The sequence below is a fragment of the Eumetopias jubatus genome, unplaced genomic scaffold (assembly GCF_037043125.1).
Source record: "Eumetopias jubatus isolate StellerSeaLion01/CBP00866 unplaced genomic scaffold, mEumJub1_p1.0 scaffold_2, whole genome shotgun sequence".
In the NCBI taxonomy this organism is placed as follows: Eukaryota; Metazoa; Chordata; class Mammalia; order Carnivora; family Otariidae; genus Eumetopias; species Eumetopias jubatus.
The window spans coordinates 43,627,706-43,653,973 of NW_028274808.1; the positions used below are offsets into that span (position 1 = coordinate 43,627,706).

Below are 26,268 nucleotides of genomic sequence, written 5' to 3' on the forward strand. Positions count from 1 at the left end.
TGCCAGGCCCCATGCTCACTGCTCTTCCTGTATTACTTCCCTTAATCCCATAATCTCGATCCCAAGCCCCAGCCTCTCTCCGGAACTCCCACATACACAAACGCTTCACTAGATTTCTACTTGCTTCCAACAACAGGTTTGAGACCCAGACATCTTCCCTCTGTGCCTAGACCTCCCCCTCTTCCTCTCATCTCTCAGGTGATGGCTTTACCAATCAGCAGACATCTGGGCCAGAAACCATGGCATCAGTCTGGACTCCCCCCTCCCTCCGGTCCCAGAAGTGACCTCGGAAGGTTTCCAAAGTGTGTCTCTGACCCGGCCCCTCCTCGCTAGTCCTCTGCCTCAGCCTGACCTCAGGCGCCATCGCAATGTGGTCCCGGTGGGGATCTCTGGCTCCAGCCTCACTCTCCTTAGACCACTGTGTACACAGCAGTGCAAGAAATCTTTCCAGAACACCAGCACGATCATGTCATTCTCTTGCTTAAAAGACTTCATGATTTCCCACTGTCTTCTGGAGGAAATCAAGCTGGTTCTCCTGTGCTTCCATCGGGCCCCCACTTAACACACACATCCCCTCTGTGAGGACCAGAGGCCTGCCTCCTTGTGTAGGCCTATTCCTCCCTCAAACTCGGCTCAGATATCCCCACAAAGCTGCCTTCCGCAATGGCCCCCGGCAGCCTCAGTGGGGAAGGCCTGCATCTCACAGCCAGTACTAGGGCAGGCCTGTGGTTTACCTGAGCATCCTGGGTGCTTCGTGCCCACAGGAGTCCTGTTGAATGATTACCAAGCTTCACCGTGGCATCATCGTGTTACTGCCCTTATTCTGACAAGGAACACAGAGGCTCCATGATGTTAAAGAAACTGCCCAAGCTCACACAACTGCCAAGGTGGGGATCTGAAGCCAGGACTGACTCCAGCTGCTTAGTTCCGCCCTCTGAAGAATACATCTGGGGAGTATTTTCTTGAGCAAGTCACAGTGCTCAGAGAGCACACGCCATGGGCCAAGCGGTGGAGAAGTCGCACACTCGGGAGGACCCCTGCCAGACTGAAGCAATGCACCTTGGGCAAGGCAGGATGTGAACAGCTATCCCCAAATTCCCTATGGCACCATAATGAAGAGTGAACATCTTACTCTTCCTTCATGCACAACTCAGTGTCCTGCTTCTACTCTAGGTAAGGGCACCAACAGTTATATGCTTCCTCACCTCAGAGACCCTGGGATAACAGCGCCACCAGCATGAGGGCTCTGAGTCTTCTGTAAGAGCCTCCAAAAGGGCCCTGAAGGAGACGGCCAGCTCCAGGATACCAGGAAGAAGGGGAACAGGGCTGCCTCTTCGCTGTGGATACCACCCCAAGAGGACAAAGAACGAATCCTGGCTGACCATGGGAAAAGGCACACCCCACCCCCTGAACACCACAGAGAGGAATGCTCGTGCAGGTAGCCCCAGGGGCACCTCTCAAACACTCCTCAGTGTTGTAGCATGTCTCTCCTTGCTGAAGACAGCTGAAAAAGCAAGGCTCCTCGGGCAGCCTCAGGCTGTCTTCTCTGGGAGGGTGGGTCATGTAGGTTGATCAGAAGAACATGGGGCTTAAAGAAAGGTCTCTTCTCACATTTTAAGGACACTTTTGGTCATAGCTAGAAAAGCTGAGTCGGTGGCAGCCATAGCATGGCCCCTCACAGCCCAGGGAGGACACAGAAGGTGGGAATGTTCAGGGTTCTAATCATATTGCAGTGTATGGGTCAGCATCAGAGACCATCAGGCAAATGGGGCCCATACCATGGGCTCTCCCCAGGGCTGAGCAGCCTCAGAATCACAGACTCGCCCTGGCCAAGGCTGTGGCCCCAGCCCCTACAGAGTGCCACGGCGGAGTGCCTGAGAATGCCCATGGGGGCAGTGACCCCCACACTACGCTTCTCAAAGCCAAGCCAGTGGACAGGCTCCCCTTGGCCATTTCTCCACTGAACAGACAGATGAGCAACTTCTCCATGCTGCATGTGCTTCCTTTCCTTGAGGATCTTTCCCAGGAAGCTCTGACCAACAAACTGATGAGCATTTCTTTAGCTCTGATCAAGCTTCCATAATCACCCCTTCGCCCAAACTGCTAGAAGAAGTCACCAGTGCCTTCCACTTTCCCAAATCCAATAATTAGCTGTGTGTCCTCATCTTTCTGGACCTTTCAACAGCATCTGGCACAGCTGTCCACTCCCTCTTTCTCAAAAGTCTCCTTCTGACTCCTGGGGCACCATAAGACCACCACCAACCCCTTACCAGGCACTTAAAGGTGCCAGGAGCATTCTCAGTGCCTCTGCCCAGGCCGGCCTCTCCCTGGGAGACCCTGCCCACTGCCCTCGCCTTGAATACCAGAAATATGCTAACGACCCCCAGAATTTATAACCCCTGTCAAGCTCCAGATAGGAAAGTCTCAAAGGCATCTCAAAATTAACATGCCCAAAATGGAATCCCTGATTTATCTCCCTGTCCAAGCCTTTGCCATCTCAGAAAATGGCACGGTCACACAGCAAACCTGCTCAAGCCAGAAGGCAGCAGGTTACCCCGAAATTCCTCTGTCTCCTCACTCCCACATCAAGGTATATCATTTCCATCTCCAAAATACCTCACATCTGCCCACTTATCTCCCTGCACATGGCCACCCCCTGACCTGAGCGGCCGTCACCTCTGGTCTGGTGATACTAGGACAACTTCTTCCCGGCTCTCTGAGGCCATCCTTGCCTCCTCCCCTGGTTCTCCACACAGTAGCCCGAGTAATCTTTTCATATCATGATTTTAATAATGTCACTAGTTGGCTTCAAAGCTTCCTTGTAATTGTGCTCAGAAAAAAATCCAAATTCCTTGTTATAAAACAAATATGTCACGGGGATGTAACAAATAGCACAGGGAACAGAGTAGATAATAGTGTAGTTACTTTGTCCAGTGACAGAGGGTGACTACACTTATCACAGCAAACACTGCGTAACATATAGAATTGTCAAATCACTGTCACACACCTGAAACCAATATAACGTCGTATGTCAACTATACTTCAATCTACAACAAAATCCAAACTCCTTGCCGTGGCCGGCAAGGCCCTGTGTGACCTGGCCCTGCCTCCCCACTCCCAGCTGCCCCTGCTCCTCTCTCCCAGGTCCCCTCTGCTCCAGCCATGATGGCAATGCCAAGCTCTCTCCCTCCTCCAAACTTCTGCACATGCCATTCCCTCTGCATGAAATGTTCTCTCCCATCTGCCTTACTTCTGGCTGCTTCGTGCTTCAGGTCTCAGCTTAAATGTCATCTCCTCAGTTAAACTTTTCCTGACCCCTGTCCATGTAGCTCCCCTCTTCCTTCCCCATTACCTTCTATTTCTACATCCTGCTCATTTTGCAAATGTTTACTCCTATCTCCTCCATCAGATTATATGCTCCAGGGGGACAGGGACCATTTCTATCATGTTCTCCAGTAAGTACCTAGTGTCTAACGCAGCGCCTATACCCCACTACATATTTGTTAAGTAAACAAGTCAACACAGTAGTAACATAAGAGTATAAAAACCAGAGACCTCCCTGGGAAGATAAAGTATCAAAGGAAAGTCATGCAATCGGTGCCACGTGAAGGATCCAGACAAGTTCTAGAACGCATCAGTAGAAGATAGAGCTAGGAGATGAGGACCAAACAGGGCTGTGCATGAAGGGTAAGTCTTCATGCCACAGATTGAATGTTCATGTCCCTCCAAACTGATGTGTCAAAATCCTGATCCCCACCGTGATGGCATCTGGAGGTGATTAGGTCATGAGGGTAGAACCCTCAGGATGGAATGTGTGCCTTTATATAAAAAGGAAGAACACGAGACCGCTCTCTCTGCATGCACATTCCAAGGGAGGCCGCATGAGGACATAACCCCAAAGAGGGCCCTCTCCAAGAACCTAACCATGCTGGCACCCTGACCTCAGACCGCTAAGCCTCCAGAGCTGTGAGAAAGAACTGTTTGTTGTTTCAGGCCCCCAGGCTATGATATTCTGTTCCAGCAGCAGCAGACTAAGACACTAACTAGCAAAGCAGGAGAGCACCCATGTCAATGAGTGCAAGTGGAAAGAATCAAGGAGCCCAGGGAACGGTGCAAGACGAGGGTAGCCGAAAGTGTGCCCTAGTCCTGCGTCAGCAAACACACACACAACTGGAAGGAATGCCTCTGGTGTGACCAAAACTTACTGACTTGTACTGATTCTCCCTGTATAGTGGCATCTCCCCCAAATGGGTCATTCCTCCTGCTGATCACCTAGTAACGCAGGGGTTCTCGTGCAGGTGCGCCACCACATCTCTGTAGGGTGTGAGCTTTATGGAGCCCAGACGCCCAGACAGCAAGCCTGGAGGGTAAAGGTGAAAGGCACTCTTTGCCCAGCCATGCGAATACCCCTGCCGTGGGCAGAGCCAGAAGATATAAATTATATATGCAGGTGGCAGCTCCTCACCCTGGTTATTTTCCCAGAGCCTTCAGCAAAATAATGTTCAACATTCCAACTGGGTCTCAAGGCACCAGAGGAAATTCCAAGAGGAGTCATTTGGGCATCCTCGGCCCACAGCTCAAGGGCAAGCAGGACCCCTACTGAGGTCAGCCACAAGAGCCAGCATGGGATCCTCGGTGGGAAGATGGGTTTCGGGGTCACCAGCAAGGCTGAAGATCCCATAATGCTGCCCACATAAAGAGTCTCCCTCCACTGGCGAGGAAGATGGTGACTTCTCTACCCCATGGCACTCATGGGCACAGCTCTGCTCTGGGAAAAGACTGGAATTTTCGGCTCTGAGCTCTGCTCAAGCCTGGGCAGGCCCCTAAGTCAGGTTTGTGTGTGGCAGCTCCTCTCCACAAGGGCTGCTCTCAGTGTCACCAAAGTGACCCCAGGAAGACCTGGTAGGTAGCAGAGCAGAACTGTGATGGCAAGAGAACCTGAGCGCAAATGCAATCATCTAGTTTCTCACTGTAGAGGCAATAACAATAAACACTGTGTTCTGGCACGGACTCGTAAGCGCCCTGAGGGTAAGGACGTCCACCTACTTCATGGCTCTCTAATCCCAGTACAAGACCTGGCCCACAGTGGAGGATCAACAAATGGCTGTCAAATGAACAAAGGAATGTCCCTAAGACCCCCATTCCTCCTGCCCCGGGTGACCCACTGGGCCCAGCAGCGCTGGCTGGAATCCATCAGGGCATCCATTTTGCCCCGCCCATGCCTGTGGCAGGTGTCCTGAGTCACTCACAATCCTCCAGGCAGCCCATCCAAGCTGGCCATCTAGAGAAGGCAGAGGTTCGTAAGCTTTGAGAGGTCAAGAAACCCTTTGAGGATCTAATGAAAGCAATGCATTTCTCTCTGGAACATACATGGGAAACTTGGTATATGATTTCAAGATATTCAAGACCTTCTTCGAAAGAAGTGAAGGCTTGGAAGCCCCAGAGCCCACATACCCCCTGCAAATAACCATTTGCTCCCGTTTAGAGATAACCCACTAAAAACATCAGTCAACAGATTCTATAAAGAGTCCAAAGGATGCTGAGGGACCACTCCAGGGAGCCAAGAATCAAATTTGGACCTGTCCATATAAACTGCCTACAGACACCAGACATGCCCCAAGCTAAGCAAGAGGGAGAGCTTGCCAAAGGGACTCCTCCCCATTCCCTGTGGACAACCTTGATGGAGGGGACCCCAACCCCTCTGCCTTCCCAGCAGTCCTTCTGGACAAGGACAGTGGCCACTGCTTGAAGAGACCCAGGCAGCCAGGGTAGCCCCAGGCTAGAATCTATTTATACACATCCTCAGCACCCAGAGGTTAAATTACAGCCCAGGATATGGCACAGGGCCAGCACCGAGTTATTTATGTCCTCTCGGTAGACCAAGAGGAATACGACATTTCAGAGAGCCTCTTCCTAACAAGGCCTGAAAGGGACACAGTTTACAGGACAACAGAATCATCCTCTCCACAGCTTCCCAGCCACACACACCCCACCCCCATGCGCGCACATGCGTGCACACACACACACACACACACAATCCAGACCATCCTTCCAACGAGTGTAAGTTGAGAGGAGCAATCAAAAGATTGTGTTTAAAGAAAAAAAAAAAGTAGGTCATGGCCCATTGCGGGGCTGGGGTGAGAGAACTGAGCCAGATTCCATGGACTCATTCCAAGAGATTCTCCAGGCTTTCCAGACTCCATATCAGAAGACTTTAAAAGGAAAAGCCTCTCCTGGTCTTAAGTTTACAGGTCTAAAGGCTCAGGGGATATGAACCAGACAAAGGCTAGAGACAAAGTATGCAACTTCTGGGCCAGTTGGAACCTTGGCTAGAGTAGGAAGCTTCCATGCTGATCCTGGTCCAAAGAACCAGGGGAGGACTCTGAAGTGCTTCCCATTTACCCGCAGCCCCGCAAGGAGATGTCCTTGTTAGTGACATTTCACAAGACGGCACAGCAGAGTCTGCTCAATATCACACTGGGGATGGACAAGGCCTGCCACTGACCGAGGATGCCCAAATCTGCAGGCATCCCCAGCCTAGACTCCCTCTTGCGCTCCACCAACCCACCCTGCACCATTCATTCCACTCACTGATGGCGCTTTAATCACCAACAAGGTACCCAACAGCTCCCAAACCCACTTCTCCACTTCAGCCCCTTACTGGGCATGCCCCCAGGCACAGCCAAGGGGATGGCAACGGTCCTCCAGGCACCGCAAATGCTGCACATCCCAACCTCCCCCCACCACACACTGAATGGCTCCTTCGTCCCATAATTACTCAACTAGGAAACATGGCGGTCATCATTCATTTGTCCATTCCAGTAATGATTGTGGAGTGCTCACCATGTGCCAGGCTCTCTGTGTAGGACGAGGTGTGGTGTAAACAAAACAGAAATGACTTCTGCCTCCGGGGAACGAACTTTCAACCAATCACCCAGTCCTGTCAAGTCTACTTACCAATCATATCTGAAATGATACACTTCCCTCCACTCCTGCAGCTGCCGTCTTAGTGCAGGCCAGTGCGCTACGCTGGAAAGCAGCAGGATACATGGATCCCAGCTCCGAAATGTATGAGCTGTGTGACCTTAGGCAAACTACCTTCTGTATCTCAATCTCCTCATGTGACAGATAAAAATGGTAATCGTTACCTACATCGTAGCTTTGTTGTGAGAATTAAATTCGATAAACCATATAATAAACCGATGTCCAGTACAAAGTAAGCAAACCTCTTGTGGTTTGCTTACTCACAGCCCTCACCACGTGTGCCCACCATCCGCAGCGCCCCATAAGGCCAGGCTCTCTCCTACCCTCCGGCCTCTGCATATGCTTTTCCAGCTGACAATATTCCCTGGTTTTCTCCTTCTCATTTTTCAAGGTTCAGCTCAAGGCCCCCTTCCCTAGACCCCCCAAGGCTGAGGCAGATGTCCCTTCCCGACGCAGCCTCATCTGAGAGCCCACAGCCCTCATCCCCTACACTGGGATCGCTGCCTTGTCTGTCTCCCCTTCTGCACCAGCTGTTCCTCGCAGAGCACAGTGTTCACCTCTGCACACCCTTAGAACTGAGTGCCGGGTGCCACCGCGGCTAGATAAGTGCTTAACAACAAACAGGGAAGACAGAGGAACTCTAAAGAAGCACATTTCACCTCACTCTAACGACAACCAAAAAAACCTTCCTAATAATTAGGCTACACTTACTAAGCATTTCCTCTAAGCAAGGCTCTGTGCTGAGCTTTGGGCACACATCACATCCTCTAATCCTCAGGATAATCCTGTGACGTGGGCATGTTTACTCCCATTTACAAGGTGAAAGAATGGCGACTCAAGAAAAGTTTACAACTTGCTCCAAGTCACACAGCTAGTGAGCGGAAAAGTCAAACCCAGGCAGTCAGACTCCGACCCGCACGGCAGGGCAGCACCAGCCTACCAGGAGCTACCTCTGTGATTTACCAGAGCCCCGTCCTGGTGGCCACATGACCTCACGGGGACCTGAGGTGGGGGCTGCCTCCAGAGGTATGACCCAGTTCACTGAAGGTCCCTTCTTAGTCCAGGCTCTAGGGGTTTATGCTTTGAAATTCTCCGCTCCTTGGCTTGTGAGCACGGGCCGAGCACGAGCTGAGCACGGAGTAGGCAGACAAACCATAAACCTGAGCCGACCGACCGAACGAAGGAATCAAGTGGCCGACAGCGGGGTCTGCGCATGTCTCTGCGGGGCCCGGAAGCGCAGGGCGAGGAGCTGCGGCGGCGGCGCGCTTACCGGCACAGGTGGTCGGTCCGGCACACGCCGCGGAGGTCCAGGCAGTTGGGCTTCTCCTTGTCCTCGTAGGAGCAGCTGGGCAAGATGGTCTGTCGGCGGCGCTCGGCGCACGCCTGGTCTTGGCAGGAGCAGAAGAGCATGCGGTAGGTGTACTCGCTGGGCACCCGGTCGAAGAACTGGCGCAGGGCCTTGTGGCACTTGCGGCGGTTGCAGCGCTCGGTGGGCGAGATCTCACGGTTGCAGATGGAGATGTAGGAGGAGCGTAGCTTCTTGCAGTTGTCGTTCAGGTTGCAGGCCTTGGCGGCGTCCAGGCAGTGGTTGCTCTTGGCGCTGACCGCTGGGTCTGCTCCTGTCCCTGGAGCGGAAGGAGAGAGCGGGTCACAGGCCTGCCCAGGCACCGGAAGCCCACAGCCACCCGCTCCCTGGGGATGCCTCCCAGCATCCACGGTGCCCTTTGCCTCAGTTTCCTCATCGGTGAAGTGGGGACACAGCCAGGATTAAATGAGCGACTAAACAGGTCCAGGTGCTTGTACCTGGGTACGACAGCGCCTGGTACAGACCAAGCTGTACCTATGGGGAGCTCTGATGATGAGGACTGTTAATTCAGTCTTATTTAAAACTTATCACAACCAAAATGGCAAAAGCAACTAGGTGTTCGTAGTCCTGTTCACAAACAGGACATAAAATGACTGGCTCAAGATGATACGACTGAGTGGCAGCTGAGGCAGGATGGGCCCCCAGGCCCCTGAGCACCCAGCAGCAGCACACTTGAGCGGGCTTCTGGTCAGGCTCCTGCTGGCATTTAGGGAGGGACAGTCCTCATCGCGGGATTGTTAGCAGCCCGAGTACGAAGAGCACCACTGCCACCACCCTCACCCCCACCATAGGACCACTGAAGCTGTCCCTACACGTTCCAAAATGCCCCAAAGTGGGGGTGCTGCAGCGAGCGGTTAGTCCAGAGAACCACTAAAAAGGAGGTGCAGGTGGGAGCCCCGCAGTGTGAGGTAGAGGCTATAGGCTAGCCTCAGACTCTAACAGGGCTGAGCACATAGCCAGCAGAAGGGTAGGTGTGCTGGATGTGGGACTTCGGTGTTAGCGCCATGCCTTTGAGTTTTGCATCCCTGCTCACGGAGCGCAATGTCTTGGACACAAAGCAGAATTCTCAGAAATTGTCGGGTTCCTTTTGTGGTGGCTACCCCATCCCGCAGGTCTCAGCTCTTCTAACAACCACCTGACCCTCCACTGCCAGCCAACCCCCACCTACAGAGTGCCTCTTGTCCATCCTGACAACAGACAGAGGAGGGAGGCAGGAATCCAGTCTGCAAATGCCCACCTGAGGCGTTCTGGTGACAGCCAGATGGGAGATCACCTAACCCTACCTCTTGATTTCGCAGATAAGGAAACTGAGGCGCTAACAGGCAAGGGTTTGCCCCAGGTCACCCAGCACACTGGTAGTAAACAAGAGCAGGGACCCAGTCGTGCCAGCACTGTGTACACCATCAGTTTAGCTTTTAGGACCGATGAGCCACAGCCTCTTCATTCATTCTTCATCCACCCAGTAAATGCTTGCCAATATTTAGTGAGCACCACCCATGTCATGCAAGGTCTTGGAAGCTGTTGGGAAGGATGTGGGGTGAGGGAGGCTGACACCATGCCCCCCCTCCCGTGGCCAGCACAGATGCCTGAGCATTTCCAGCACCGTTCCTGGTCTCTGGGTCATTAAAGATCTATCAAACCCCACCTCTGCACAGCCCCTCTGCTGGGTGCTGTGTCAGATACAGATGTGTACGAGCTCGTCCCAATTCTCGAAGAGCTCACAAATCTAGCTGGGAAACCAAGAGACAGAATAGCATAGCGGTTAAGGCTGGGTGTTCTAGAACTGAGCCATCGGCATTGAATGGCCCTGCTGTGTGGCTTTGGACAAGTGACTGAATCTTCCTTTGCCTCAGTTTCCCCATCTGCATAATAGTACCTTCCACATAACCTTGTTGTAAACATGAAAGAGATGGCTCATTTCTTTCTCTCTCCTGCATGATAACTTTGCCCTGTCTACGAAATCATCCCCATCAGGTGTTACACCACCCATCTTGAAGAAAAAAAGCCTCCTAATGACCATACACCCACCATTAAGGTACCACCCTATTTTTCTCCTTCCTTGAAGGCAAACCCCTCAAAGGAGTTGTCCATTCCAACAGTCTCTTTCTCCCCTCCTGGTCTCACCTGGACCCACCGCAGCCTGGCACTTGCCTCCCGCTCTTGTCAGTGGTCAGGGATCCTGGGGCTTCCTCGTCCTCAGCCCATCAGGACACTGGACACAGCCAGTGGCCCCCTCTGGCCCCCTTTCCTCACTCCCTTCCCCCCTCTGCTGGTCTTCCTATTCTCGCCTAAGCAGCCTTCTGCCTTCTCCTCCAGGGCTCAGCCCCCTCTTCTCTCTGTGCACCTGCTCCCCAGGGCCCTCATGGCTTGTCCCCACCCAGACCTCCCCCTGGACCCCAGATTCGTATGTCCAACTGCTGCTTGCCCACTCTACCTGGAAAGCTGACACCCACATCTCAAACTTAACCAAACCCACGTGTTCCCTGCAAAGCTGTTCCCCAGCCCCAGTCCTCCTCATCCCTCTGAAAACAACTCACACTCCCAGTAGCTCGGGCCAAAAATCTTGGCACTTCCACGAGTCCTCTCGCATTCACACACCATGTCAGACAAACCAGGCAGTTCCACCTCCAAAACACATGCAGAATCCAATCACTTCTCACCACCCCCGTCCAAGCCATCATCACTGCCTGCTAGCAAGAGCCTCACTTCCCAGTCTCCCTGCTCTGTCCTGGAGCCCACCCCAACCCCTGCCTCAAAACAATCCTCTCATCGCAGCTGGAGTGAACCTTCTAGAACCCAAGGCAGAGAGATAATGCTCCTGGGCCCCAACGCTTCCTGTGGCTTCCCATCTCACTCTGGGTACAGTCTTCAAGGCTCTCTATCTGTGCTGTCCAGTACGGTAGCCACTAGCCACACGTGGCCATTGCATCTGAAATGTTGCTAGCCCAAAATGGGATGTCCACACCAGATTTTGAAGATGTGCTAAGAAAAAATAAAAATCATGTAAAGCATTTCATTAGTAATTTTTTAGTTTGACTACATATTAAAACAATAATCTTCTGGAAATATATTAAACAAATATATTGTTAAAATTACTTTTACTTGCTTTTTATTTTTTAATGTGGCTCCTAGAAAGTTTAGAATTATGTAGGTGACTCATATTTCTGTTAGGCAGCACTGCCTTATATGACCTCACCTCCTACTCTTCCTGGTCACTTCCTCCATTCCAGTCACAAGGGCCTCCTTGCTCTTCCTGGACTGTGCCCTGACCTCAGGGCCTTTGCACTTGCTGCTTCCTCTTCCTGGAAAGCTCTCCCCCATTACCTTTCTTCACTTCTTTCAGCTCTCTGTTCAAATGCTACCTTGTCTGTGAATCCTTCCCAACCACTCTATACATAGTAAGAAGCCACTCCCATTACCCCTACTCTGATTCCTTTTTCCCACAACTCATCACCATCTACCATAGTATACACTTCTTTAGTCATTTGTTCGTGTCAAATATAAACGCCATAAAAGCAGAGGCTTTATTGGTTGTCCTCACTGCTGTACCCATATTTCCCAATGTCTGGTGCATGGTAGGTGTTGAAGACAAATTTAACAAGTGAAAGAATAAACGTACTTAGAATAATATTTAATTCCTAACAAGTACTCAAAAACTGTTGGCTAATATTATTAAAGAAGCCAAAATTACACAGAGCCAGCAACAGTGGTCAATACAAGACCGTGTGTAATCAAGTATCAGTGTGGCCCAGAAGGGCTCAGATGTGAAAGTCGGGGGACGATGGACGAAGACTGGGCCTCACCCCGACACCCTGCCAACAACAGCCCTACAAAGGCAGAAAGAGGAAAGTTTCCTCTCTTCTTCTTATAAAAACAAAAGGGGGGGATTAAGGCAGAAAGAGAATCAAGGTTGGTTTTCCTACTCATTGGATAAACAGATCTTTATTGAAGGCCTACTATGTGCCAAGCACTTCCTCAGAGACTCAGCTGGAAACAAAGGGGCTGAACTGTGTGTCGGGGAAGTCAGGGTGCTGTGGGAGCAGAGAGGAGAGCAGCGTGTGCCCAGACCAGAGGTCACAGAAGCAGTGGCATCTCTGCTGAACCTACAGGATGAGTCGGAGGAGCAAAAAGAGTACAAAGCGGGTCCCAGGCTGAGCCAACAAAGAGCTGGGGCAAAAGTTGGGAGGTGCTGACAGCAACTCTGGACGCCTGGAGTTGGAGACTGAAAGAGGAGCCCGGAGAGCAGACCAGGGGCTTGTCCACAGTGGGGTGCGGCCTCCCAAGCAGTCGCCCTGAGCTGAGGCCACACCATCCTGCCCAGGGCCGGGATCGAAGGACACCCGTCTGCACACAGGCTGTTCTGGGGGCACTCCCTCTACAAAGGCTTCTCTCCCCCGCCAGCCAGGCTGTTCTTCCACGTTCCTTGCACCTGTCAGGACACTAGCAGGCAGAAGGGAAGAGCGAGTGAAGCAACCTGGGGCGGAGGTGAAGTCAGCGAGGACGGCGAGGGCCCCGGGAGAGGAGTGGGGCGACTCCGCACGCGGAGCAGCAGCTAATTTAGGCCCGCGGCTGCTTTTAGGTTCCCCAGGTGCTCTGCTCCCGTTCCTCTCAGCGTGTTCCTGAGCTAATGCCGGTGTAATTACAGCCTCAGTGCCTTCCATTTGGAGCTTGAATAGTGAAAGCTTGTGCTAGGGGGCGGGAAATGTAAACCCCTGGGCCAAAACTTGGTAAATTTTCTAGAAAAAACAGTAAGTGTGGCAACAGTAACAACAATTGCCTAGTTACAGGGACAAGGCCCCTTCCGACCCTCCCGGAGCGGGTGCCTGCCCTGGTGGGGAATGGCCCCTTTGGACCCTCCCGGAGCGGCTGGCCGCCCGGGTGGCCAGTGACCCCAGAGGCTGGCTGGGCGCGGCTTTCCCTCCAAACAAGGAGGCACGTTCCCGGGCAGGCAGGCCAAGCACACAGCCCCTCCCACATGCACTCTCTCCCACCACTGAGCCGCCTCTCCCCTGGCTCCGGAAGGCTTTGTTTTCTCTTCCACAGCCCCCACTGGGGGAGGAAGGAGGGAGGGCTGGATTGCAAACAGGAGCCGCACCCAGTGTGGGCCTCAGCCCCTTGACTAAACTGTCCAAAGGGCAAGGAGGGAGGCGCCCCGCTACCCTCCCTTCGCGCCCGCTCCACACCCCTGGCAGAGACCACACAGGACCAGTGAAGGATTCAGGCCTGGGCCAGCCTGCTCTCTACACTCACTCTGCTCCTCCCCACGTGGATCTCCCAGGCCTGCCCAGAGGAGCCCAGATGGGCCAAGGAGTAAAGGCAAACAGCTGCCCCAGGGAGAGCTAGGGGGATTGAACCAGACCTGGTACCTTCCAAAACCTCAGGGAACTTAGCCTCCGGCTCCAGCCCCAGGGGGACACAGGGCTTCTTCCTGCCCTCCCTCCCTGTCCCGCCCTGAGGCAGGCCAGGCGAAGAACTGTAGAGGGACTCCCTTACCCCAGCCAAGCCTCGCCCGCCTCCCTTTTTCCCTCCGGGGTGCTGCCCTGAGCCAATGACCAACTGTCCCTAGATCTTCCAACTGTTCTCCTTGAAGTAAGTGTATGACACTTGTATGGAGCGGGCTTTGCCACACCGCAGTCACCTAGGTCCACCTTTATCATTTCGGCCATGTTAACAGTACCACACGTATGAATATTTAATTTCTCCTTTAAATAAATCTCCTAATACATAAGTGAGATGTATAAATTTCTTCAACTGACTCACTTTCTAAATTTTTTTAAGGATTTATTTATTTATTGGAGAGAGAGCGAGCGAGCCCATGTACAAGGGGAGGGGCAGAGGAAGGAGCAGAGACTCGCAGGCAGACTCCACACTGAGCATGGAACCTCACACCAGGCTCAATCTCACAACCCGGAGATCATGACCTGAGCAGAAACCAAGAATCAGACGCTTAACCAACTGAGCCACCCAGGAGCCCCTTTAAATTTTTTAATACCTACCCGGTTTACCCTAAATGATAACATCTCTGTTAGTTCTGAATTTTTCTAACACGTGTTAAAATGCACTGCTATTAAAATGAAAATATTTATTCCCACGCCCATCTCCCATTGCAGCAGCAGTGCACATGCAGTCGGAGGGAAGCCACTGGTTTACAGTCGAGGTCCTTCAACTTCGGTGCGTTTGTGAGTCACCTGAAGTGCCTGTTACACGCAGATGCACAGGCGCCCCTCCTCCCTGTCAAGAGCTCTATGGCTGGTACCTAAGAATCTGGATTTTGCAAGTTCCCCCATGATTCTGAGGCAGCCTTCCAAACTTGCAGGACCACTGAGTTGGAGCGGGGGCTGGGCTGCCAGTGCCCCTCCTCAAACATGCACACACCCAATCCAGCACACCATTTACCAAACCCACCCTCAGCAGAAGGCAACTGAAGGCCCTCTGTGGTCATCAAAGCATGCCCCCAACCCAACCAGGAGGCCCATCGAGGCAGACTTTACAACTACCAACAGGCCTCTCCCTATGGGAGCAGAAATAAGACACTCACCATTCTGTGATACTTGCAAGCCAATGGGGCGCTGGGTGTTTCTGCTCCCCTTCTGGCCTTCCAGGAAACTGCCAGCCTAGTCGCTTGCCCCTAATCTCGTTTCCGGCTGCAACGTCCAGCCCCAAGCCCACCCTGGTTCCCTGGGCCATACTCTGCAGCTCTACTACTGGAATGGGAGTCAGAGGCCTGATTTCTGTCTCTGCCTCTCCTGATATGCCAATCCCCAGACAAAGCCTGGCCCTCTCTGGGTCTCACTTCCTCACCTGAAAAAGGACAGGTTTTCAACTGTATGGTCTCCTACATTTTGTGATTCTCCTGCCTACCCTCACCCCCCTACACACACACACACACACACACACACACACACACACACAAAGTGTAAGACGTTGAGGGCTGTAGGGAGTGAGGAAGCTCCCATTCCACCTCATTTATAAACAGGCTAAAAGGAGTCCACCCTGGCCCCATGCAAACACAGCATGTACACGCACAGAAACACGCTCATATATACGAGGGCTCACAACCGCACCTGCCTCCTCCATGGACAGACCCCAAGTCCCTGTCGGCTGGCAGTCAGCCACACAGCTGTGAGTCAACAAATATTTTCAGGTATTGACTACTTGCCCTAGAAATCCATCTGTGAACTGGAAAGACAGAGTCCATTCTCTCCAGAGGCTTTCAGTCTAGTGAAACACTGATGATAAACATATTAACAAATAAATAAGATAATTTAAAGTGCTGATAAGTGCTATGAAGAAAATAAACTAAGGGAATTCAGAAGAGAATGAATGGAGGATGGGAAGGCCTGTCCTAGGAGGTAACATCCAAGTTGAAAAGTATGGTGGGCAGGAGGAGTGAAACATGCAAAAAATCCAAGGTAAGAGAATCCCAAGCAAAAGGGAAAGCAAGTGCACAGGTCCTGAGACAGGCATGAGCTTGGCATGTTCACAGGCCGAAGGAAGGGTAAAGTGGCTGAAGTTTCCTTAATGAAGCAAAAGTAAGAGAGAGAAGCCACAGATGGTAGCCTGGGTACAGTAGTGACTACAAAGATGTCAAAAATTGAGCCCATTCTGCACATAACTTAGAGATAAAACCAACAGGATGGGCTGGACACTGAATAAGAAGAAAGAGAAATCCAGGTTTGGGGCCTGACCAGCAGGTGGTGGAATCACTTTGTGAAACAGGAAAGACCTGGAGGGGAGAAGGAGGGCAGAACTAAACACATCATTCTGTTTTCACTGAAGTTTGAGATACCTACTAGATGTCCAAGTGGAGATGCTGAAAAGGCAGGACAAATGAGTCTGGAGCGCAGGAGGTAGATCTGAGCTAGAGGCATAAAACAACATGACTGACACGGAGGCTATTTAGTGCCATAGGACTAAATGAGGTTGCCTAGGTTGGGGGCGACGATAACGAAGAGGAAAGGGCTCAGGACAGAGCTTCGGACACCATCATTTAGGGAAATGGGAAGGAGTGGACCAGGGGGTTGTGGAAAGTCAGGTGTCCTGGAAGCCAAGCCAAGAGCTTCAAAGAGAAGGACAGTCAGCTGAGTCCAAATGATTGGGGACATAAGGGTGAACAGAGAGGCAAGTGACAATGAGACATACAAACTCTAAATGGGGCTGGATGGAAGGCAGGACAGGTGGGGAGCTAGAGGGAGCCCAGCTTCCCCACTGGGTTGTAGCCACGCACACTATCACCTCCACACCCCTCGCCCTCACGGGGACACCCATGCCCAGCTGCCCCTCAAGATTCACTCACTGTCCCAACATCTGCACACTGAGCACCCACTTCACGTGGAGCACAGCTAGAGATGAACGAAAGCGACAAAGGCCCCTGCCCTCCTGGAGCTTACATTCCAGTCTGAATGAGACGATGATCAAGTACCAAATGGAAACTTACCCTTGGCCTCAGGCTCACTCTGCAGGCTTCACAAGTGCCCCTGCCCATCCCTGCTCAGGGCTGGACTGGCGATTATGAGCAGGCACTCTGGCCCATCGGGGAGGCAGAGGACCTAGCTGGGCCACCAACTAGCGGAGCAAGCAGGTTACGCAACCTCTTTGAGTCTCATTTATTTTCCTCATCTGCAAAATGAGGATAAAACACCCAGCCTGCCTGCACACAGGACAGTGCTAAAGATTAGACAGGATAATGTAGATAAAAATGTCTCTCTCCCGGTTTCCAGAACATGGCACATGCACCATAAATGCTTGTTTACGAGTATGTCCCCCACCTGGAAAGATCTTCCCTCCCTCCATCTCTCCATTGTCACACAACCCTGCAGGAAGAGGCCCATCCCGTGTACCTCTTGCTCCAGCCTCACACACCACACCCCAAAAGAGAGAAGGGTGCCCAGCCTCCTCACTGGTGATCAAGAGGAAGGCTCCAGAGTGCTCTCTGCTCATCCAGAAGCCTAAGAGAGCAGGAATTCCAGGATCTTCCTCACCACTGAGAGTGGTAGCCAGGAGCCCCATACCATCTGCATGAAGTGGTACCTCAACTTCCCCAAGAGATGACCTTGCCAATCCCAGCATGCCTCACCTGCCAGTCCTCTGTCCTCACTCAAGGCCCAGGGATCCAGTGGGACCGCAACCTTCGTCCCTGCTGCTCTGGGTGCTGCCCCTCAAACCAGCGGCACTCCCAGGCTCCCTTATATCCTCAACCTTCTCTGGGACTTCCCCTCCCCTCCAGCCCCACACAACATGCAGCCACCCCAGCACCCTCCAGGGTCAGCTGTATTTTTGGAAGCAGACCTACACACCAAAAGTCAATTTGACGAATGGCAAATTCACTGAAAATAAATTCCAAAAATCAATTGCTCTTGAATATCATTTTATATTTTGTCAAATCTTAACCACTGTCAGAGTTCTTTCTCCAATTCTTCAAAAGTCTTATTGGTCTTAATTTTGTGTTTTAAAAAGCAATTAAAAATTAAAATTTCATCATTTCACCTTTTGAAGGGAGTTTGTCGGCCACTTTCGAGGGCTCTGTATCTTTTTAAATGTAGTTTGGGTGGGGTTTTTTAACCAGGAATTTTACCATACTCACACCAATTCCCACAATGACATGTTAGCTTTAATTTGGTATTTATAAAAATTAGAACCAAAATTGAAGCATTTCGTATTGAAGTGATTCACCTAAATCCTTCATCAGCATTTTTTATTTGTAGTGAATGGATGAAGGATTGGAGGCACCAACCACAAGCTAAAATTTTTTTTTACTGACTATGAAATATACTTTTCTCACCATGAAAAGTCCTTCTTCACAAAGAAATTCCAAAAAGCCACCTACGGTTGCTGTTTTTACCTTTCTGCCTCACACCCTCTCTTCCATCCTCCCCAAATCAAGTTTCCAACCCACGGCCCCACTAAGGACAGTCCAGCCAAGGTCGTTAGTGGCCTCCATGCTGCCAAATGCAATAGTCATGTCTCTAACCTTCTCTGACTTGACCTCTTGGCTACATTTGGCATAGCTGACCCCTTCCTCACTCTTGAGACGTGTGCTTCTCTTGGCTTCCCCCCCTCACCCTTTCCTTGGTTTCCCCTCCCTCATTGGCCCTCATCTCAGCTTCTTTACTTGCTCTTCGTCCCCTGCATGGAGAGCCCAGCCTCCCTGTCTTTCTGTCCACACACTCTTGCTAGGTGACCTCATGGGTCCAGGGCTTTAAACGCCATCTATATGCTAACGACTCTGCATCTATACATCAACCCTGACCTCTCCTCAGAACTCCAGGCTTACATCCAACTGCCTACTGGCATTTTCAGGCGGAGGTCTGACTAGCACCTCCACCCTACTGTGGCCGACAGAGAACTCTGGATTGCTCCCCCCGCAACCTCTCCTTCCCTCTTCCCCATCCTAATATACGGCAGTACCATCGCTGTTCAAGCCTAAATTACCAGAGTTGTCCTTAGCTCCATCCCACGCCAGACCCCAGATCCCGCACCCTCTCCACCCCTACTGTCTTAGGAGTCCAGCCAGTGCAACGGCCTCTCACTGCTTGCCAGCTTCCTCCCCTGCCTGTGCCCTTCCCCGCCCCATGGTCCACCCTCCCACAGCGCAGGAGTAAGGTTTTCAAAAGCAGAAATCATATTGTGCTGCTCAAGTGCCTAAAATCCTCCAACGTTTCACATCACCCTTAAAATGAAATGCAGAATCCTTAACTTGCGGGCAGCATCCCAGTGAGCTGGCCCCTGCCTGCATCTGTGCCCACCTCCCAAACACCACCTCCACCTCATTCACTGGGCCCCAGCCATATGGCCTCCCCAGGCCCCACCCTCCCTCATGGTGTCCCCTCCTGAGGACCTTCCCCTAGATGTGCCCTCTGCCATTCCTGGACCCCATGGTGGGATCCTTCCTGGGAGTCCGATTTTGGCATTTCCAATCTGGAAGACCCACCAGCCACCTCTGACCTGTCCTCCTATTTAATCCTGCATGGCGTTCGTCACTATCTTTTTGTTGGTGGTGCTGTTCATTTCTTTGTTGGCTTGTCTTCTGTTTTTCTCTGTCTCCGGCGAATTGAAATAAGCTCCATAAGGGCAACTAATTCCCTTGTCTTGTTCACTGACATACCCCCAACCCCTAAAACAGGGCACAGCACATACAGGATGCTCCTGGAGTTTGAAGGATGAATTCACACACACACCGCCTCTGCGAGATGGGACATAAGCATCCAGAGTTCAATGACATAACCTCTAGACAGTAGGAAGCCCCAAAACACACACATAAAGGTTTAGTCCAATAACTATTTTTGTCGATCATGTGAAAATAGCCTTCCCATCTTTAAATGCCCCTCTGTGTTCAGCCCTGGACCAGGGCTTCCCTAAGAGGCAGAAAAGAGGGTTGGGGGCAGTGATTGCTCCACTGAGGGAAGGGCCCCATCACCCTTCTGCACTTTCCCACTCAGGCCACACACACACACACACACACATATGCACACACCACCACACACCCTCATATACACACCACTCCACACAAACACACACCACACATATAGCGCCCACACACACGTATCACACACGCCACATGCACACATCACCTCATACACATAACATGCTCACAGAACACAAAGACACACACACCACCCCACACACAACATGCTCACAACACACACCACCCCACACACATCACACCACCTCACACACACACACCACACACACTCCATCTCATACACACCACTCCATACACAAACACATAGCAGGCTCACAGCACACCCCACACACACGCACATTCACACACGCACATACACACATACACACTCTCACACTCGCACGCACACGCACACTCATACTCACACTCACACACATACACACTCATACACTCACACATACACACACATACACACTCGCACAGACGCACACACTCATACACATACATACACACTCACACATACACACACGCACACTCACACACGCACACACTCATGCGCACTCACACACATACACACTCGCTCGCTCACACACTCACACTCACGCGCGCGCACACTCACACACGCGCGCACACTCACACACACACACCCTCCACACACTCTGACCTGACCCCACTCGGTCCTGTTCCTTTCCCTCCGCAGCCAGGAGGTTAAAGGAGGCTACCAACAGATATGGTTGGAAGGGTCATTCCCAGGGCACTTACCCAAACCGTGCCTTACGCTGGAGTAAATGAGGTGAATACAGTTCATGGCTAAACCAGGAGCACGCTCAGGGGAGCAGAATCTTGCAGAGCCATCTCAGGAGCCTCTAAAGAGCAGAGAGACCCAGCCCAGAACAAACCCTCCCCATCAACTCTACTGGCAGAGCCTGTCTCACATACCCAAGGAGAAGCCAGTAGGTGCCCCCTAGGAGATATTATTTTAAAAAGTACCAGAAGGGGCGCCTGAGTGGCTCGGTCAGTTAAGCATCCAACTCTTGCTTTTGACTCAGGTCATGATCTCAGGATCATGAGACGGAGCCCCACGTCAGGCTCTGCCCTGGGTGTGGAGGGAAGGGCCCCATCACCCCTCTGCACTTTCTCTCTCTCCCTTTCCCTCTGCCCCTCCCCCCCAAAAAGTACCAGAACATGTCTTCACCCCAAAAACCTCACCCCAACCATGACATCTCAAATTCTACCATTAAAAAGTGTTTCTTTGGGGTTAAACTTTGTTCTCTCCTGTTCTTTTCTTCCTTCCTTCCTTTTTTTTTTTTCCTCATAGCAATTTCTTCTTTGGACACAAAGGCAACAAAATGTCACCAACACCCTGCTCACACCGGAGGGCAAGCAAATCCTGCCCCCCACTACCAGGAGCCCTAGGTCTCCGTGCTGACAGGAGAGAGCAGGAAAGGAAACGGAAGGGGGACATGTCTCAGTGCCCCGTGATGGTGGTGCCTGCCTCCTCCCAGTTGCTCCCAGCTGCTGATCAGCATGGCAGGAGGGACTGGGCACCTGACCCCATCCACACAGTCACCTCCCCTCCCCCTGTCCCCACAGGCCCCAGCCCACCACCCCACACCCTCTCTCCCCGCCGTCAGATGAGCTCCTCCTCGCAAAGGGGAGGTGTAAGAGGTGACAGCTGCAGCTAAAACCCAGTCCTCGTTGACACTCAGACTCTCTGACAGCTGTTAGAAGAAGAATGTGATTTTGAAATTTAAATAACACGCTTCTGCATTCGGCTCAGGGAGACAACCTGAGGATAAGCAGTTTATCGCCTAAGCCACCATGCAGGGGGTGCAGGGAGAGAGGCTGCCTGCTTCCTCAGTTCCTCCCCTGCTCTCCATCCCCAAACCACCCCCACCACCTCCTCATAGGGGCTGCCTCAGAAGGGGGTTTCTGAGAGGCACCAGCCAACCAGCTGAGGCTGAGCCAGTAAAGCCCTTGCTCACCAGTCTCCGTTAAGCACCCTGAGGGGAGGAGGCTCTGGGGGCACAAAGGCTCGGGCACCCCCTGAGAGGAGCCAGGGAAAGGAAGGGGCCTCCTGAGGCATCTAGCAGAGCTGAGCCAGGCCCCCACTCTGGCCATGGAGGTGACCTTCACAGAGGCCTGACTCTGGAGCCCAGGACCCAAGCCTCTCCCCCACCCAAGGGCAGCTCAGCCCCTCCCCAGGGACCCAGGCCCCCTAGCCAGGCAGTCATGCTGAGCTCTGTCCTGGAGAAGTCCAGGGCAGGAGTCCCAAGCACGGAGACCCCAGCGAGGCCAATCTCCCATCTGACACAAGGGTCTCTCTTCACTGTCCTCAGAGCCCACCAGGCCCAGAAGATGTGTGGTTCCTCCAACACCCCAGCTGGGCCAGGCCTCTAAGCCATGACGCTGTCAGCAACGGCATTCCCAGAACCCCTCTCTCCTCTTCCAAGACTTTCCTGATTTACCCTGGCTCCTTGAACTCTTGAGCAGCACTTGGTCTACACCACACCACCACCAAAAAGCCTCCTAGTGGGTGTCTAAGTGGGTGTCTGCCCATCCCACTAGGCAGTGAGGACGTGAGTCTGCTTCACTCTAAAGCAGTGTCTGATGTAGTATCTGGAACACAGCAAGCTCAGTTTACAAAACAGGTTGGCCCGGGCCCCATCTCTCCCACAAAGCATTTATGAGCACCCCGCCCTTCCCTAACCCTCAGATACTCCAAAGATGCAACACACATAGGCCCCTCAGATTTGCTTGCACCTCTTCGCCACCTTTCCTTGTGTGGTCTAACACCCATTGAAGCCATTAGCTTCCTCTGGCCCTCTACAGTGCCCCCGCACCATGTGACGAGCTATGCATGCATCACCACCAATCCCTGCAAGGCAGGCCCCAACTGCTCCATTTGACAAGTCAGAAGGGTCAAGTGACCCACCCTGTGGTCACCCAGCTGGGAGGGCAAGGCCAAGATTTGAACTAGGTCTGGCAGGCCCACCCAGTACTCCAGGATCTTCTGTGTGGGTATGTATGTATTAGAAGCACAGGAGAGCGCGAGTCGCCCACAGGAATACAGAGAAGCATGGACGCATGGACACAGACCAACACCCACGATCACACATGTGCCCCCAACACATGAGAGTGCTGTAGCACCAAGGGGAAAGGTGGTGCTCATCTGTGAGGGGCCACCTGTCAGGCTTCTTGGCAGGGATAGGGTTCCCTCCACTCCTAAGCCCCCAAAAAGGGGACCACTTGAGCCTGATACATCCTTAGGCCTTTCCTGCCCCTGGCCAGGCAAGACGGCCCACCCACCCCAGAGGCTTACTGGCCAACTGAGGCAGACACTGCCCACTGCGTCTTCCTCCAACCCACAAAATGCCCCTGGCCCAGACGTTTCATCCACCTCCATGTGTCACCAACCCTCCACAGTGTGGCTCACCAAGGCCAGGGTGGCTCAGCAGGAGTCCCCAGGTCCTACTGTCCCATGAAAATTGCCCAGTCATCTCCCACCCAAGCCCCCACCAAGCACTATCATGGGTGGGAGGCAGTCTCATGTCACCAAAGGGCTTGCAACCACTTCCCAGATGCAAGCTTCCAGGCCATCTGCCCTTAGAGAAACTCCATAAGCTTTAAATAGCTGCATATCCTAGTGCAACATGCCCCAGCACTGAGTCAAGCATTTACCTGCAATATCTCATTTAGTCCCAGCAAAACTCTAGAGAGTAGGCGTTTCTATCAGCCCCTTGGGAGAAGGGGTGGGCCTAGGTGATCTCTAAGTTCCCTTCCAGCTACAGAAAAGACGTTTGCATAAACGTGCTCCGTGCCCATGCATCTGGTAAGGCCCTCGTGGGATGCAGAGGCCCTGGAGGCTCCCACCCCTCACCAAGAATGCAAAGCCCAGCGGAGGCCATCTGCCATTGTTTCTCCCTATCCCCCAGGCACGGCCCTGAGGCTACGAGGGAAACCATTGCCTGGGCCTCCCAGACCCTCCACCCTTGCATTGATGGCCTCCCTCCACATGACCCGAGCATGGAACACTTCCACAACCTCTCTCCGCCTGAACAGTCTCTCCCTTCCCTAAGAAGACCTTCTTCTCCTCACCTGTTCCATCCTCTCCTGCCTCCCCATGTGCGACCAGCTGGGGTGCAGTATTCACAGGGTCACGAACACCTGGGGACGGAGGGGCTCCCAACTTCAGCTCCCCCAAACCCCTGTCCCCTACTGAGCATCCTCGGCACAGGGAAGATGACTGTTACTCTGCCTACATCCGTTCTCAGTAACTCTTCTGTAGCAACCTCGACAGTAGGTATCACATTCCCACCACACAAGCATGGGCACTACAGCTCAAGAAGGCCCAGTGAGGCCCAAGATCACACTCCCCTAAGTGGCCAGGTCGGGATTCAAACCCTAGACTGTCTGCCTTAAGGCCCACACTCTTCTTGTGCACTAGGCTGCCTCCCTAACCACTCCGCCTCGTGCTTGCAAGGGCAGTTGAATGGCTAGAAACAGGAAAAACCTCACTTCCCCATGAACTCTCCCTTCCCACCTGGACGCCTCCAACATCACTGCTGCCATGGTTCAGGGCAGAGCCAGGCTGCTCTCCTCCCAGCCTTGGACTCAGGGCTAACGGGACACCAGTAATCCCAGCCCCAGTCACTGACCCTAGGGCCTGTCTCTGAACTAGGCAGAGAGGAAGGGAGGCTGGTCCTTCCCCCAGGGCCTCTGGCATCAGAGAGTGCTAGAGGAATCCTGGCAGCTTTTATTGCCAACAGATTCCCAGTGGGACTTTCTGAGAACCCCAACAGAGAGAGAAGGCCAGAGATAAAGAAGAACACATGTTCTATGAGGCCCCAACAGGGGCCCAAATTCTTAGACAGTAGATGTGAAGGAGATAGTAGCACCCGAACCCCAAAGCTACAAGAACATCCTCTTCCAAGTCCCTAGGGCCCTGATTGGGCATAGTGCAGCCTAGAGGAGGGCCACAGAGACCCCATGCTCCCCACCCCCTGCCTTTCCACACAGAGATGATGGAGGAAGCAATTCACAGCCAACTCTGGGTGTGTGCATGTGCAGAGGGGCTCCATCCAGTTCTACAAGGTGGCAGCCTCATCATCCCAAAGCATTGGTGGAGACGTTGGGTCCCGCAGGCCAAGCCTTCTCAGACAGCAAGCCACAGATAGGGGACATATGTGCCCAGAGACTGACCCCACACAGAGGCCCATGTTCCCCCAAGCACCAAGATGCTCTGCGCACCCTAGTATGCCACCCAATATTGCCACTGTCTGTGTGCCTTGGTGGGGAAAAATCAGGGAGCTCCGCTCTAAGCTTATGTCTTCCTTCTTCAGAAAAGAAACATAAGGTCTGGAGCAGGGAAGTGACCTGCCCAAGCCCCTCAGGTGATTTGTGGCAGGGAATGCACTGGCACTCGCTCGGGCCTCCCAGCTCCACATCCAGACTTGTTCCTGATCTGCGCCCCACCCTGGCCTGCTTGGTTTCCTGCTGGCCTGGCCAAGGCCCTCCACCCAGCTGTGCCCAAGCTTCCCAGATGGGGCCACCCATGCACCAACTCTGGGGCTACTCTGGGTGGAGTGGGGTCAATTGGAGTGATGAGGGGGGCTGTCACAGACCCTGAAGTTATGCCCTCTCTGTAGGGAGTGGTCCCCCGAGCCCAGGGATCCAGGGTCATGTGGGGGCCATCCAGGGTCATGTGGGGGCCATTTCCATCTGGGCAGCGGGTAAAAGAAGGTGATTCAGTGAGTTGAGACCCAATAACTTCCTCACTTGTCAATATCCTTATCTCACGGGGCGCCTGGGTGGCTCAGTTGGTTAAGCGACTGCCTTCGGCTCAGGTCATGATCCTGGAGTCCCGGGATCGAGTCCCGCATCGGGCTCCCTGCTCAGCGGGGAGTCTGCTTCTCCCTCTGACCCTCTCCCCTCTCATGCTCTCTCTCTATCTCATTCTCTCTCTCAAATAAATAAATAAAATCTTAAAAAAAAAAATATCCTTATCTCACGGAGTATCAAGTCCATCACATAAAGATTTTCTGCTAGAAAGATGTTTAGTGGGAGTCCGAGAAGCAGACCTCTGACCTTCACCCCTCAAGGAGCAAGGCTAATCTATGTCTTTGCTGCAGGTAAACCCAAAGGCTTCCACCCCTCCAGCAGTACTCAGCTGGCAGGGTGAGAACTGGGTACATCGGGGCTGCACGGCATCCCCACTATAGCATCCCATGCTGAGAATATTCTCAACCTGCATCTGAGCCCCGAGGCTGTCTCCAAAGGAGTGGCCCAAGGTGAAGTTTTATCCAAAACCAATCAGGATCATCTCTGAAGTCTCCATTTCATTCACCACCAACCCCAACCATCACCAGGGCCCAAGGGCAAATCTAGTTGGTCACCCTTTGGCCAATGCCTCCTTTCTCATGGGGTTCCAAGATTTCTCCCATCAGGAACATATATATCCTCCTGTATCAATTCCTTAGATACAGTCTCAAAAATTGGCTCTTGGGTAGGCAAAAAA

General features: G+C 52.7%; 1 protein-coding gene across 3 annotated transcripts in view; it reads right to left on the reverse strand.

Moving 5' to 3' along the window:
• The window catches only part of GFRA2 (GDNF family receptor alpha 2), an 81,440-nt gene that overhangs the window by 41,502 nt on the left and 13,670 nt on the right, over positions 1-26,268 (reverse strand). For all 3 annotated transcript variants that reach the window (XM_028114413.2, XM_028114411.2, XM_028114409.2), the window contains exon 4: positions 8,255-8,609. In XM_028114413.2, the coding sequence (XP_027970214.1) occupies positions 8,255-8,609 (355 nt within the window). The remainder of the gene's footprint in view (positions 1-8,254; positions 8,610-26,268) is intronic.